This window comes from Rhincodon typus, chromosome 10, assembly GCF_021869965.1.
Source record: "Rhincodon typus isolate 14 chromosome 10, sRhiTyp1.1, whole genome shotgun sequence".
Taxonomy (NCBI): domain Eukaryota; kingdom Metazoa; phylum Chordata; class Chondrichthyes; order Orectolobiformes; family Rhincodontidae; genus Rhincodon; species Rhincodon typus.
The window spans coordinates 47957118-47974041 of NC_063341.1; the positions used below are offsets into that span (position 1 = coordinate 47957118).

Genomic DNA, 16924 nt, shown 5'->3' on the forward strand with positions numbered 1-16924 from the left:
AGAGCCATTGGCCACGTTTTGAGTGGATTGCCAGATGTCTGATGTTTTCTGTGCAATATTTTGGTTACTAGATCCTCCAAAGAGAAGCATTTGAGAAACCTGGAAGAAACTTTCTTTTTTAAAAAAAAAATGTTGCAGGAACACAGCCTACAAATAAAAAGCGATAAACGTGAGTTTTTTTAGAGACTTTATAGAGAACCTAGGGCGTGTAGTCGATGGTGAGGGATAACACAAGGCACCCAAGAATATGGAGACTATCACAAAGGCTGCTAGACCCAGAGAATGTGTCTCAACTGAGATCATTCTTGAGACTCGTAAATTACTATGGCAAGTTCATGTCTGATCTGGCAACCATACTGGGAAAAGGGGCACAATGGCCTACTCCCCTGCAAGATGTTAATGGTGGGAGATTCAGCAATGTTAATATAGTTAATTGTCACTTTCTCTCTTTTTGAAAGTAATTGTTGCTTGGACTTTGTGTTGTGCAAACCTTGTTTGCCACTTAACATCCCAAGACAAAATGTTGTCCAAGTCTGGCTACATGTAGTTGTAGACTTTTTTTCACATTTTAAGAATTGTACAGCTCGAGGTAAACTAGGATGAGAGTGAACGGTGAAATTAGTGTGTATAGAAGTGCCTTTATGTCCCTGGATAACTTTGATTTTTATAAATCCAGTTTGAGTGCTAGCATGTAAAATCCTGGACATGGTCAACTTAATCAAGCCAATGGGCAGAAGATTGATTGATTAGACATACCAGATTTTTTTAGGTTTTTTAATCAGTGAGATGGGAAAATCTGAGGGATTTTAATGAAGGCTGTTGTGGATCTATTATCACACATTGCGTTGAGGTTATGCTGCTAGAAATTAAATTTTAATTGTTGGATTACTATTGAAAAATCATCTGAAGATTTCAGATGACAGGGTTTTCTCTGTACATTTTATATTTTTCAATTTCTTTTTCTGTGCTCTTTTTTCCATTTATTACTTGAATTTTCCGTTAAATCTATCAAATGATTGAGAAATTTTGGTTTTCTTATGAATGCTTTTTCCATTGGCCCCCACTGTGATTTTGCATTGAACTTTTTAAATAGATTTCTCTAGCCTTTCATTATACTATCTAACATCTCAAAGCATTGCAAGTAACCAGATCCATTTGGCTGAAGCAGCAGAAGATCTACGCAACAATACCAGTAGATGGAATGAATGAATGAATGAATGAATGAAGCATTTGATTTCAATTATGTAAGCTTCCAATGTTTTTAAAAAAAGGCACAATTTGTGAAGATAGTAAATAATAATGGTGGAATGTTGGACTCCGATGGAACTCACAGTTGGAACAGATACCACTATTTAGGTACCTGGGAAGCATCTGGTCAGTGGTTGGTAAATGTCATGAACAAATTAGACATCATAAGACATAGAAGCAGAAATTAGGCCATTCGGCCCATCGGGTCTGTTCTGCCATTCAACCGTGGCCGATAGGTTTCTCAACCCCTTTCTCCCCATGACAATCAAGAATCTGTCTCCATCTTAAATATACTCAATGACCTGGCCTCCCCAGCCTTCTGTGGCAATGAATTCCATAGATTCACCACTCTCTGGCTGAAGAAGTTTCTCCTTATCTCTGTCCCAAAGGGTCTTCGCTTTACTCCAAGGTTGTGCCCTCAGGTACTAGTCTCTTCTACCAATGGAAGCATCTTCCCGATGTCCACTCTGTCCCAGCCATTCAGTGGGTGATTGATCCTTGAAATTTGCTTCAATAAAGTTTATTTCAATTGAATAATCCATTTCAAGTAGTATTTCAAAATATTGAACATGTATCACTTGTAGGAGAAATGCTGCAAATAAAAGTGATTATAGCAAAAACACCACCAAATATTAATAAGTATCCGAAACATATAAGAGTATCACAGTTGTTATAGCACAAAAGAAGGCCATTCAGCTTATTGTGCCTGAGCCACCTCTTCAAATGAGCATCATTACCTTGTGCCAATCTCCTGCCTTTTCCCCATATCTTTGGACTATTTATATCCAAATAATAAACTAATGCCCTCCTTGAATACTTCAATTAATTTTGCCTTCACCACATTTCTAGGCGTGCATTCTGTACCTCACTCCTGCTTCATTTTGCATATCACTTTTTAATGCTATGCCCTTTTGTTCTTGGTCCTTTTACGAGTGGCAAATGCTTCTCTTCATCAACTCCATCCAGAATGTTTGACTAAGAAAACTTGGATCATATCTCCTCTTAGCCACCTTCTCTCCAAACAGAGCAGTCCTAACTTCAAAAATCTATCCTCGTAACTCAAGTTCCTCATTCCTGGAAGTATTCTTGAGAATTGCTTTGCATTCTCACGTTTTTCATGTTTTCCTTTTACATTTTTCCTATAATGTGGCACCTAGAACTATACACAAAGCTCGGGCTGAAGTCAAACATGTGTCTTACGCAAGTTCAACATCACCTCCTTGTACTTGTGCTCTGTCCCTCTCTTCATAAAGTCGAGGACACAGCATGATTTATTAACTGCTGCTCTTCACTTGTCTTGCACCCTTCAATGATCTGTTCACATATACACTCAGGCCCCTCTGCTCCTGCACCTCCATTGGAAATGTATTTTTTATATTATTTTTCAAAGTTCTTTCTAACAAAGTGCGTGACCTGTAATTCTCTACGTTGAATCTCATCTGCTATCTGTCTTCCTACTCCACCAAATTGTAAATGTGCTTTTTGGAGTTCCACACTGATCTCTTCACAATATGCAATTCTTTACAGATTTTGTCATCTGCAAACTTTGAAATTGTTCTTCTGTGCAGCAAAATCCAGATCATTAATATATCAGAAAAAGCAAGGATCCCAATATTGGCTAGAGGAACTCCACCACAAACATTCCTCAAGCCCAAATATCCATCCACCATACTCTGTTGCCTATCACTCAGCAGTTTTGTATCCACATTGCTATTGTTCCATGCTCCTCCAAACACCTGTGTGACTTTCACCCCAGTCTCAGTTTTTCTGCTACTGAAACCCTCATTCATACTTTCCTTACCTCGTGAAATCACTATTCCAATATACTCCTGTTTTCTCACATTCTACTCTCCATAAACTTGGTGATCAAAAGCTTTGCTGCCCGTGACTTAAACTGCAACAGGTCCTGTTCTGCTATGAACCCTGTGCTTGCTAATCCACATTGGGGGTAGAGTATCAATGGAAAAGACTACGTTCTCAAAATATAAGTAAATGTTGAGAATGAGCAGAGATTTTAAGAAAATAATTATCGTGACTGTGTTTTGGGGTGTCTTGAATGGACTGTGGTTCTGGAATAGAATGACCAGGTCAGTTGGAAAGAATATCATTACTGTTGAGTATGGTGGATGCTGGGACACTGATTAAATTGAAGGGAAAGATAGACAGATTTTCAATTAGAAATTAGTTGTAGGGTTATGTAGTTTGGGCAGGAAAGTGGAGTTGTGGCCAAGATGAGATCCGCCTTAATTGTATTAAATGGCAAAACAGGCTTGAGGAGCTGAGATAACAAGGTGTAGAGCTGGATGAACACAGCAGTCCAAGCAGCATCAGAGGAGCAGGAAAGCTGACGTTTCGGATCTAGACCCTTCTTCAGAAATGGGGGAGGGGAAGGGGATTCTGAAATAAATAGGGAGAAAGGGGGAGGCGGATAGAAGATGGATAAAGGAGAAGATAGGTGGAGAGGAGACAGACAGGTCAAGGAGGCGGGGTTGGAGCCAATAAAGGTGGGTGTAGGTTGGGAGTTAGGGAAGGGATAGGTCGGTCCAAGGAGGACGGACAGGTCAGGGGGACGGGATACGCCTAGTAGGTGGGAGAGGATAGGTGGGAGGACAGGTTAGGGAGGTGGGTACGAGCTGGGCTGATTTTGGGTTGTGGTCGGGGGAGGGGAGATTTTGAAGCTTGGGGAGCTGGTTTGGCTACTCTCGCTCTTGGTTGTTGTTTTCTTATATTAGAGCATGAAGTTCTCAGGTGGAAGAATAATAGTTGGAAAATGTGAAAAAGTTGGATTGGCTGTAATCTATTGCATGAAGGTTGATGAGTAATTGAAGGAAGGTCGGGGGGATGTAGATGAAGAGGTCAAGGAGGAGAATGATGCACTTCCATAATTTGAAATTGAAAATATAGGAAACGTATGGGTAACTGCAAAGTACAATACTGTGGAGTGTGGAGAAGTGATGAGGGCCTTCCCTTTCCCTACATTATGAAAGTGATAGTGTTCCTGTGCATTGCTGGTGTGTCCATTTGGATAGTGGAGAATGGATTTGCAGATTGCTTTGGTTCATGCCGGAGATAACATACACTGAAATACAAAGGTAGATAGATAGGTGTTCAGTGAATGAATGATGTGTCAGTTGAAAAGATGGTTGCTATTAATAGTACTTAAGTTCTTAGAATGTTTGCCATGTTGGAGGTGCTATAAAAATGCAAGTTTTGTCGAATATTACAGTTGCACACATCCAGCAAGTGGGCAGAATTCAGTAAAATGCCTTTTTAGGAGGTACAGAAACTTTGTGCAGTCTACAGGTGATCATAGCTAATCATCCAACTCAGTAGCCTATTCCTGCTTTTGTTGATCCCTTTTGCCCCAAGTGCTATATCCAACTTGTCATTAAAATCGTACAGTGTTCTGGTCTGAACTGTTTTGTGGTGGTGTTACTTCTATGGGACAAATATTGCTTGATACTTTATTGGCTGAAGCTCATGTATAATAAATTCCTTGAAACATTGATTTTGTGGAGTTGAACACGGAAATCATTAGCGAAAAGCTTTATCTGTCCTTCTCTAGGCAAAAGCAGCTGACTCGAGTTGAATCTTGAATGCTACCTTCGGGACCTCCTACGATGATATCCTCAGCCTAATATGGTTTGCCCCCTTTTGTGCCAAGTATGACTCCAAGCAGTGGAAGGATTTCTCCTGATATTAGTTATTCTCGGTGTATGTTTTTCAGACTCTTTAGTGCCACTTGTAATCATGGTTAGCAGCAACCTCAATATATTATTAATGACTGGAGGGTTTGGAAAAATATAGAGCACACAATTTCAAAGGCTATTGCTGATGCAACTACAAAAGAGAAGGAAACCGCTGTCAAGGTGGACTAGTTTCACAAGTGGTAGAATCAGTTATTCCAGATGTTACAAATAATCATTTCTACCCGTTCATATCTGTCGGTTTTTGCAAATGATTGATCAAGTTTTTCCCCTATGACTGACTTGTTTCATCCCTGAGAGAGCTTTTAATAAGAATGTAAGAAATAGGACTGTGGGTAGTCTTGTGCATTCCGTGCCTTGAGCTTGTCCTACCATTGTAAGGTTATGTCTGATCTACACCAGGCCTCAAATCACCAGCTCTCTACTCCCTGATTTTTCAAAAATCCATCTGTTTCCTCTTTAAATATTTTCAGTGATCTAGCCTCCACACCTGCCCGCAGTGGAGAGTTCCAGACACTCACTATCCTTTGAGAGAAATAAAACTGAATACCAAGGAACTTTAACTGTGAGTTACAGAGTAAAGGTACTATGTTCCTGATTTCAAGATTCCCCCACCAGTGGCGATGTCTTCCAGGCAAGTACTCTGTCCATAGACCTTTGAATCTTGTATGTTTCAATAAGATTACGGTCATTCTTGTAAACTGAAATAAGTAAAGGCCTAACTTGTTTGGCCTCCTTGTTAAGCCAGCTCCTTCTTTCCAGGAATTAGCCTAGTAGATTTCTATTGACTAATTGTGAAGGATACCTTTTTAAGCTTTTCCTATTTTGCACATTTTTGTTAAGGGAAAAATAACAATTCATCCAGAGAACTCATCTAGGGCCTGTCATTCTGACTTGACTGTGGTTCTACTATATACAGAGGCACAGTATTTACTTCCACATCAAGTTTTTATCCTAGAACGGGTAAGGTAGCCAGTTGATGCATTATTTCTGTGCCAGCTCTCTGCGAGAACAGGTCAACCAATTCTGCTCCTCTGTCTTTTCCCCATAAGCAAGCAATTCCCCCCTCAATCTCCACATCAAGTCCAAAGGAATGCGAAGCACTATGGCAAGAAATTTCATTGCAGGATTTGCCAGAAGTGGTGACATATTTAGATATCCTTCCCCCTTTGGAGTGCAGATATTTTTGGGTCATGGTTTGCCCCCATGCAGGCTAACAAGCATGTGGATACGCCCAGGCACTGAGGAATTAAACTCCTGTCTATGAGGGCATAGCTCTACTGCCTTGTGATTACTCACCCAGCCTTCAACTCTCCTGAAATGGAGGCAGTGGAACTATTTGCTCGCAGCTCAGAGTCTGGTTCCTCAGCCAAAATGTGTACACATCCTGATAAGCCTGCATACTGTACATCTGGGAGTCAAACTTTCTTGGAGTTCCTCTGAAGCTTTATTACCATGAAGAAACATCTTATAATTTTTGCTTTTTATGTATTTTTCAGCATACCCCTTTTAGATACAATGTTAACAAAATTATGCTGACAATGAGCATACAATTCTTTTGAAGAAATCTCCAGCTAAATTATTTTGTTTTGCTTTATTGCAGGTACTGCTGGAAACGAGAGGGTTGCATTGAATGTCCAAGAAAAAAACGTTCTGTTTTGCTGCAGAAAGATGAAAAGAAATAGGGTCATTTGCTTTACTTATCAGTTTTAATATGGTCAGCTCTGAAATATAAAAAAGTAAAAGTAAATTTTAAATCTGGTAAAAATTGGCTTACATTTTTTTTTTGAAAAGTTCTTGTAAGGGGACAGAAGTATTTTAATTTTTTTATTGTTTTGGTTGGCTGAATATTTGGATATGTTAAGGTAGATGTTGGATATACTTGTGCTGTTTGGCAGCTATTCAGATACCTTTAAAATCACTTAAGGACTTTTAAAAGTGCACAGTGTGTCCTCGTCATAACTATAAAATGATGGATATGGGAAGAAGCGAAAGAATGATTATGCTAAATTTGTAAATGTGAAAGTCCAGTAAATTCACAAAATAAAATTTGGGTATTCCTTTAATTTTGGGTATGTTGTAATCAAATCATTGTTCACAAGAGAGTTAGGAATTTTGTTATTTTATGTAATATATAATTTTTCCCCTTCTCTATATGACACTGAGAACATTAATGAAGCAAGCATAGTTCTTCCAGTTCTCAGTTTAAAAACTATTCACTTGTAAATTTTAAGATTATTTTGTACGCTTGGGAAAGATTGACAATAAAATGAACAGCTGAGGGAGTTTGAGGTGTAGGCAAGCACAGAGTACTCCTTCTGGTGCTTCACAGACCAGATCACCCTGAAAGTCCTTCCTGCAGTTTGCAAGCCTGCCTTGAAGAGACCAAAGAGCTCCCGTACTGGAAACATCAAAGCTGAGGGCCCACAAGTTCTGCTTGAAGGTAAGTTGTTTCTTCTTGACCACCTGGTACTTTAGAGGTTCAAACTTTTGAAAACTGAATTTACTTGGCAATTTTCAAACAATGCACTTGTTTTCTGTTACACCACAATAACACTTTTAACCTTGAATATAAGATACTAGAAATAGTGAAATACTTGTATCTCAAGAATTTTTGTTCCCTTGTTATTAATAAGCATCAAAATACCAAGATGCTAACTTCTGTACCAAATGTGATTTTAGAAATTGTTGTTAAATTATTCTTAATTTAAGTAACTTAATGACAGAGTTTGGTCATGAAGTACTGCCCATTACTTGTAAGTATGTTCAGTTCTTGTAACATGTAAAATGTTTCACAGTATGAGGATCACCTTGTGGTAAAAGCTTACTATTTAATTTATCAACACCAATGAAGTGCCTTCAATGCAATTGGATACTGCCAAGTTGCTTCATAGATCCATTTATAAACCAAAATTAGCGAGTTGTAGGATTGACAGAAATGAGAGAGATTGGCTGTGATCAGTCAGTTGGCACCTTTTTTTTTAAGCAATGACTGCTTTAACCTATACTGTCTTTCTATAATCGTCCTAATTTACAGTCCAGTGCACAGTAACAAGATTTTTAATGTGTGTATTGATGTCACAATCATTTATGTTTCTACAGTTTGGGACATTGAAGGTATGTATGGAGCATTCATTCTGGCTTCCAGCAGCACCCATAAAAAAATGGAAGCCTCTCATTAAATTTAAAATGTGTCATTTTAAGGTTTGATGTCTGATCTGTTCGACTCTCTTTCTTGCAACCCTTCCTCAATATCCAGTATTGTACATTCCACTGTATTGTCTGTGCTCAGTTCTACTTGTACAAAAAGCTTTTGTTTTGTAAGTGTTAGCAAAATAAATGGAACGTTTTTGAGCTCCGCCAGTTACAGTCCAGTAAATGCCAACAAATTCACTTCCCATATTCTCTTTATAAAAAAAAACAGTGATCAATCATGCAGTCTAGCTCACTAATTTATAAGGGGGTTTGGTCAGATATTGTTCCATAATTAGCCCTAGCAGCCTTAGGAAATGCAAGAAGGATATTCTAATTTGAGAATTTGTTTTGTTCAAAATTCAGTATGCTGTGTTGTGACTAGCTGCAATGAGTAAATACTTATTTTGCCCAGATTATTATTTTACCTTATGATCTTAAAGTGATAAATTACAGATTGAAGAAATTAATATGAAGAATATCACTTGAATCAGGAAAGGAATAATCCCATTCTCAGCAGTTGTCCTTGTGTATGTTGAAATACCTGCTTACTACTTCTCTTCTTCACACTTTTTTTTCTTTTGCAGGATCCTGGCCATGAGGTTTGATGCCTCACTTCGTTGACAAAAGTCATTGGACCTAAATGGCGCAGCATGACTTTGTTCCTGCTTGGCTTAATTTTCCAACATCTCAGTCTTCAAACAAGGTATACTACAATATTTGGCCCTTTAGATTTTAAATTGTTTTAAGTGATCAAGCAATATACCCTTTTAAAACTTTTGATCTTGCTTCATAAAGCCTGTTGGCATCCACCCCAGCGACCCTCTAAGTTCAGCTAATTCCAGAACTCAAGCATCTCCAATTTTAGTCTATCCACTCTTAGCAGCCCTGCGTTTACTTGCCTAAGCTCCCTGAACTTTTCTGGATCTCCAACTCGGTTTCTTCTGTTAAGCTGGTCCTTAGAAGTTAACTCTTTCACCAAACCATTTGCCTGCTCATTATCTTATGAGGCTCACTGTCAATTTTTGAAACACATTGGACCATTTTATGATGGGAGCGAATATGTAATTCATCAGTAAAGTGATGAAAGGTGTCGTCAGCAGTGCAAACAAGCAGTATCTGCTCGGCAATAACCGACACAGTAACACCCGGTTTGAGTTCCAACAGAACCACTCAGCTCCGGAACTCATTACGGTCTTGGTTCAAACACTGACTGCTGAATTCCAGAGGTGAGGTTAGAGTGATAGCCCTTGACGTAAAGTGTGGCATCAAGGAACCTGAGCAAAACTGGAATCATTGGGTATCGGGCAAAATCTCTGGTGGTTGAAGTCATACCTGGCAGATAAGATGGTTGTGGTTGTAGGAGGTCAGTCATCTGAGCTCCAGAACATCTCTGCAGGAGTTCCTCAGGGTAGTGTCGTATGTCCACCGTCTTCAGTTGCTTTATCAATGACCTTTTCTCCATGATAAGGTCAGCAATGGGAATGTTTGCTGATGATAGCACAGTGTTCGGCACCATTTGTGACTCCTCAGATACCGAAGCAGTCCATGTTCAAAAGCAACAAGATCTGGACAATATCCAGGCTTGGGCAGACAAGTAGCACATAATGTTCGTGCCACATAAATGCCAGGCAGTGACCATCATCAATAAGAGATAATCTAACTGCTGCTCCTTGACATTCAGTGGTGTTACCATCACTCAGTTGACATCCATGGGGTTACCATTGACCAGAAACTCAACTGGCCTCAATACACGAACACTGGCTATAAAAGTAAGAGAGCCGATGAATGCTGTGACGAATAACTCACTACCTGACTTGGCAGAGCTTGTCCGTCGTCAACAAGGCACAAGTCAGGAGTGTGATGAAATACTCTGGGTGCAGCTTCAACAGCACTTAAGCTAGGCACCACCCAGGACAATGCAGTCAGATTGATTGACACCATATCCACAGACATCCGTCCCCTGCACCACGGATGATCAGTAGCAGCAATGTGTACTGTCTACAAGATGCGTTGCAGACATTCACAAAAGATCGCCAGACAGCAACTTCCAAACCTAGGATCACTTCTGTCTAGAAGGACGTGGGCAGCAGATATGGGAGAACACCACCACGTACAAGTTCCCCTCCAAACCACTCACTGTCCTGACTTGGAAGTATGTCACTCTTCCTTGACTGCTGCTGGGTCACAATCCTGGAATTCTCTCCCTAACAGGATTGTGAGTCAACACACGGCAGGTGGACTGCAGCGGTTCAACAAGCCAGCTCACCACCACCTTATTAAGGGCATCTAGGGATAGGCAGTAAATGCCAGCCAGACAGTGACATGCAAATATCATGAATGAATAAAAAAAAATTACAGGTGCTGTTTTTAAGTACATGTTTTGTTCAAAAACTAAGTTGCATTGTAGTGAGAAAACCTTTAGCTTTTCTTGAAGTCACAGAGCAGATTATGATGCATTTTAGAAGACTGATGGCATTTTCATCATTATGAAAATCTGTGCCCTGACCACTGTTTCTATTCCCAGCAACGATCTGAAGACTAGTCACAACTTTGGTGCTGTGTTTTACCCTGGGATGATGTTTTGGCAATGTAACAGCTGGGATCAAGTGAATCTCTTGAGTATAAGGGCAATAGGAGTATACTTAAGGAAATCAGGAGGGCAGAAAGTGGCATGAGAGCTTTGGCACATAGGGTTAAGGAGAATTCGGAAAGAGATTCTACAAATGCATTAAGGGAAAAAGAGTAACTAGGGAGAGAATAAGGCCCCTTAAAGATCAACAAGGCTGTCTATGTGTGGAACCGCAGGAGATGGGGCGATACTAAACAAATATTTCACGTCAGTTTTACTGTGTGGAGAAGGATATGGAAGCTAGAGAACTTGGAGAAATAAATAACAATCTCTTGAAAAGTGTCCATATTACAGAGGAGGTGGTGCTGGATATCTTAAAATGCATAATTGTGGATTAATCCCTGAGACCTGATCAGGTGTGTCCAAGAATTCAGTGAGAAGCTTGATAAGTGATTGCTGGGCCCCTTGCTCAGATATGTGCATCATCGATGGCCATGTGTGAGGTGCCAGAAGACTTGAGGGTGGCTAATGTGGTGCCATTATTTAAGAAAGGCTGTAAGGCAAAACCAGGGAACAATAGACCGGTGAGCCTGACTTAATGTGGTGGGTATGTTGTTGGAGGGGATTCTGAGGGACAAGATTTACATGCATTTGAAAAAGCAAGGACTGATTTGGGATAGCCAGCATGGTTTTGTGTGTGGCAAATCTTGTCCCACTAACTAGATTAATTTTTTTGAAGAAGTGACAAAGAAGATTTACAGTAGAGCAGTGGACGTTGTCTTTACAGACTTCAGCAATGTGTTCAAAAAAGGTTCCACGTAGTAGACTGGTTAGTAAGGTCAGATCACCACGAATACAGGGAGAGATATACGTTTGGATACAAAGTTGGCTTGAAGGTCGGAGACAGGGTTTTGGTGGAGGGTTGTTTTTCAGACTGGAAGTGACCAGTGGTGTGTCGCAAGGATTGGTGCTGGGTTCACTTGAATTTGAGTATAGGAGAAATGGTTAGTAAGTTTGCAGTTGACATGAAAATTGGTTGCATAGCGGACAGTGAAGAGATTATCTCAGTACAAAAGGACCTTAATCCGATGAGCTGAGGAGTGGCAGATGGAGTTTAATGTAGATAAATGTGAGGTGTTGCATTTTGGTAAGGCTAATCAGGGCAGGACTTGGACACCTAATGGTAGGGTTATATAGTCAGTCCTGCAGCAACCTTGACAGGCCCTTTTGATCCAAACTGGTCCATGCTGACCAAAATATCCATCCATGCTAACCCCATTTCCAGCTTGGCTGATATCCTTCTAAACCTTTTCCTATCCATGTATTCATCCAAATGCCTTTTAAATGTTGTTAATGTACCCACTTCAACCACTTCCACTGGAAGCTCATTCCATATGCATACCACCTTCTGTGTTTTTTAAAAAAAAAGTTGCCCCTCAGGTTCCCATGTATTCTTTCACCTCTTACCTTTAAACTGATGCCCTCTTGTCCTTGATTTCCCCCAACCCTGGGAAAAATACTGAGTGCATACACTGTGTCCATGCCTTTCATGATCATAAACACTTCTGTAAGATTCCACCCCCCCAACTCCAGTTAAGTCTCCTACACTCTAAAGAAAAATGTCCTAGGTTGTCCCTATAACTCAGTCCCTTGAGTCCTGCTAACATCCTTGTAAATTACTTATGCACTCTTTAATAACATCCTTCCTATAATAAGGTGACCAAAACTGAACACACTACTCCAAGTGCAGCCTCACGAACGTCCTGTACAACTGCAACATAACTTACCAATTTCTATACTCAGTGCCCTGACTGATGAAGGCCAGTGTGCCAAAAGCCACCTTCACTGCACTGTCTACCTGTGACTCCACTTTCAGAGAACTGTGCACCTGAACTCCAAGGTCCTGACCCATCCCGTGCTTTCGCCATTACCCCTCCCGATCACTTACAACAGCATGATCGGGTTCCCCTTGTCCTCACTTTTCATCCCACCAGCCTCTGCATTCAAAAGATCATCCTGTGCCATTTCAGACAACTCCAGTAGCACGTCACCACCAAATACATCTTTCCCTCAGTCCCCTGTCTACGTTTTGTAGGGATCGTTCCCTCTGGGACACCCTAACCCATTCCACTGAGCTATCAACATCTCTTCTTCATCAGCACCCTACACCCATTACTTCCCCCATCTCCCACCACAACTATACCATAAATGTTGTCTCCTCCACACTTCACTTCAGCTCTGAAGAAGTCACCCAGACTCACCGTTAGGTTGCTTTCTTTCCATGAATGCTGTCTGACCCACTGTGATCTCCAGCATTTGTTGTTTTTAGTAATAAAGGAGGTGTTTGGTACACTAGCCTTTATTGGTCAATGCATTGAGTACAGGAATTGGGATGTCATATTGTGACTGTAACAGGACATTAATTAGGCCACTTTTGGAATACTGCATTCAGTTCTGGTCTCCTTGCTATAGGAAAGGTGTTGTTAAACTTGACAAGGTATAAAAAAGATTTACAAGGATATTGCTGGTGTTGGAGGGTTTGAGTTATAGGGAGAGGCTGAATAGGCTGAGGCTGTCTTTCCTGGAGTGTCAGAGGCTGAGGGATGACCTTGTGGAGGTTTATAAAATCATGAGCATGGATATGGTGAGTGCCCCAAGATCTTTTTGCCAGGGTAGGGGAGTACGGAACTAGAGGGCATAGGTTTAAGGTGAGAGGGGAAATATTTACAAGGAACCTAAGGGGCAACTTTTTCATGCAGAGGGTGGTGCATTTATGGAATGAGCTGCCAGAGGAAGTGGTGGAGACTGGTACAATTACACCATTTGAAAGGCATCTGGATGGGTATATGAATAGGAGGGGTTTAGGGGGATATGGGCCAAATGCTGGCAAATGGGACTAGATTAGTAGATAAATTGGACTGAAGGGTCTGTTTCCATGCTGTACAACTCTGACTGTACCTGCTCCCTAACCAAAGGTGTCTGCTTGGACCTCCATAATATCACCTGACTCTCAGCTAGCCTCAACTCATTGTCCAGTGAAAATACTAGTGTGTATCACCTCCCTCATTTTCACCAGTCTATTTGTAGCAGATCTGTCTATGACAGTTTTGGTACGAGTGGCCACTGCATAGTCCTTTTTGGGACAAAGTCCTACTTTCACATAAACAATACATTGTGTTTTATGGCACTGGCTGAATGGTATAAATTTGAAACAGTTGCAGCAACCCAGGACTGGACATCTTTGAGGCACTGTAGACCATCAGCAGCAGAATTGTAATCAAAACAATGTATAACTCTATGGCACAGTATATTCCAAACTTTGACATTGTCACAAAGCCACAGAATCAATTCTGGCTCAGTGAAGAGTGTGGGCGGTATGCCAGGAACAGCAACAGGCAAACATAAAACTGAGGTATGCTGAAACTACATAGAAACACAGAAGGAGGAGGCCATTCGACCCATTAAGTCTGCTTTGCCATTCATTGCAATCATGGTTGATCGTCCAACTCAGTAGCTTAATCCTGCTTTCTCCCCGTAATCTTTGATCCCATTTGCCCCATGTGCTATATCTAGCTGCCTCTTGAATACATTCAACGTTTTGTCATCGAATACTTCCAGGAGTAATGAGTTCCACAGGCTCGCCACTCTTCAGGTGAAGACATGTCTTCTCATCTCCGTCTCAAATGGTCTACCCCGAATCCTCGGACTGTGACCCCTGGCTCTGGACACATCCACCATCGGGAACATCCTTCCTGCATCTACATGTCTAGTCCTATTAGAATTTTGTAAGTCTCTGAGATCCTTCCTCATTCATTTGAACTCCGGCAAAAACAATACTAACCTAGTCGATCTCTCCTCATACGTCAGTCCTGCCATCCTTGGAATCAGCCTGGTAAACCTTCACTGCCCTCCCTTGAGAGCAAGAGCATCCTTCCTCGGGAAAGGAGACCAAAATTGCACATGGTAAGGCCATACCTAGAATACTAAGGCCCTTTATAACTGCAACAACACATCCCCGCTCCTATACTCAACCACTCGACTGCTAAAATGTCAAGTAATATAAGCAATACACAATGAACAGAAGTAAGTAATCATATAACAAACTAATCAGATCTTAGTTCTCCAGCCCTGCCACATCCAGTGATGAATTGTAATGGACAATGAACCACTTCCTCAGGGGAGACTCCATAAATGCCTTTAACATCAATGATGGGAGGAGGTAGCACTTCGGTGCAAAAATCAATGCTGAGGTAGTTCCAAACATCTTCCATTTGGTAATGCTGAGTGGGTAATCCATCTCACCCTCCACCTGAGGTCCTCAGCATCACAGATGCCCATGCCTGGCCAATTGGATTCACTTCAGCTGGTATCAAAAAGAAAGCTCGAGGCATTGGATAGTGCAAAGGCAATGAGCCTTGAAAGCATTTTGTCCATAGTGCTGAAGATTTCTGCTCCGGAACTAGCCACACCCCTAACCAAGTTGTTCCAGTATAGCTACTACACTGGGATCTCTCCAGCAATGTGGTAAATTTCATAGATATGTCCCATCCACAAGAAACAATAAATCCAACCTGACCAATTACTATCCCATCAATCTGTTCTCATTCATAAGCAAAATGTTGGGCGATGTTGTCGCAGCACTATCAAAGTGTACTTGCTCAGTAATAACCTGCTCACTGACACTCAGTTTGGCTTCTGCCAGACCCATTCAGCTCCTGACCTCATTACAAACTTGGTACAAACATGGACAAAAGAGCTGAACTCTAGAGGTGAAGTGAAGATTACTATATATGACATCAAGGGAGCATTTGACCGAGTGTGCCATGAAGAAACCCTAGCAAAACTGGAATGAATGGGAGTTGGGAGAAACTTTCCACTTGAAGTCATGCGTGGCACGAAGGAAGATGGTTATGGTTGTCAAAAGCAGTCATCTGTGATGAAGAACATCTGTGCAGGAGCACTTCAGGGTGGTGTTCCCGGTCCACCCATCTTCAGCTTCTTCATCACTGCCCTTCCCTGCATCATAAGGTTGGAAGTGGGAATAATCACCAATGATTGCACAGTGTTCAACATCATCTACAAATCAAATATTGAAACAGTCCATTTCCAAATGCAGCAAGACCTGAGCAACATTCAGGTTGGGTTAATAAGTGGTAAGTAACATTGTGCTGTGCAGATTTCAGACCATCTCCAACAAGAGACAATCCAACCATCGTCCCTTGGCATTCAATGGCACTACTAAAACTGAATCCTCCACTGTCACCATCCAGGGAGTTACCAGTGAAACTGAACAGAACCACCTATACAAATACTGTGGCTACAAGAGCACATCAGAGGCTAGGAATTCTCCAGCAAGTAACTCAACACCTGACTCCCCAGAGCTTTTGCAGTATTGACAAGGCACAAGTCAGGATTGATGGAATAATTCCCACTTGCCTGGATGAGTGCAGCTCTACTAGCACACCAGTGGCTTGACACTGTCCAGGACAAGGCAGCCTGCTTGATTGGCACTTCGTCCACCACTGAAGCTCATTAGCGGCAGTGTGTATCATTCTCAAGATGGACAGAAGTCCACCAAAGCTCCTTATACAGCACATTCCAAGCTCATAGCTACTACCATCTTGAAAACAAGTGCAGCAGATTGATGGGAACACCCCACTTGCAAGTTCCCCTCCAAACCGTTCATCATCTGGACTTGGGAACTATGTCACTGATCATTCACTGTTGCTGAGTCATTATCTTGGAATTCTTTTCCTTGAAGTTTACTAACACCCTGTGGACTGCGGCTGTTCAAGCAGGCAGCTCACCACCAACTCATTGATAATTAATGATAGGCAATAAATCCTGGCCTGGAAAGTGACACTCTCATCCCATGATTCAGTAGGATAGCATTGTGATAACTAATTCTTGAAAAATAAGAGAAACTTGACTATGCATAGAAATATGTCAGAATTTTAACATAAAAACTGGCTATTTAACCAAAGTAATATGTATTGGCATTTATCTACTATGTGAGTAAATATTGTGAATAACACTAACCTGCCCTGTTCCTGAACCTTTTTGTCCCCATTTTCTTCAATTACAAAATCTACATCATTCACATTTTGACCACAAGGTAGCAGCAATATAATCAAACCTTAAATAATTGGGCTTTCAACTAATAATTATCAGCTTTCTTTAAATCAGAATCAATGCATTTCGGAAG

General features: G+C 41.1%; 1 protein-coding gene across 1 annotated transcript in view; it reads left to right on the top strand.

Annotated features, from left to right (window-relative positions):
- gpbp1l1 (GC-rich promoter binding protein 1-like 1) overlaps positions 1-16924 on the top strand; it is an 82247-nt gene that overhangs the window by 25333 nt on the left and 39990 nt on the right. The window contains exons 2-3 of the mRNA XM_048602103.1: positions 6559-7398; positions 8735-8853. Of these exons, the coding sequence (XP_048458060.1) occupies positions 8791-8853 (63 nt within the window). The 5' untranslated portion in view covers positions 6559-7398; positions 8735-8790. The remainder of the gene's footprint in view (positions 1-6558; positions 7399-8734; positions 8854-16924) is intronic.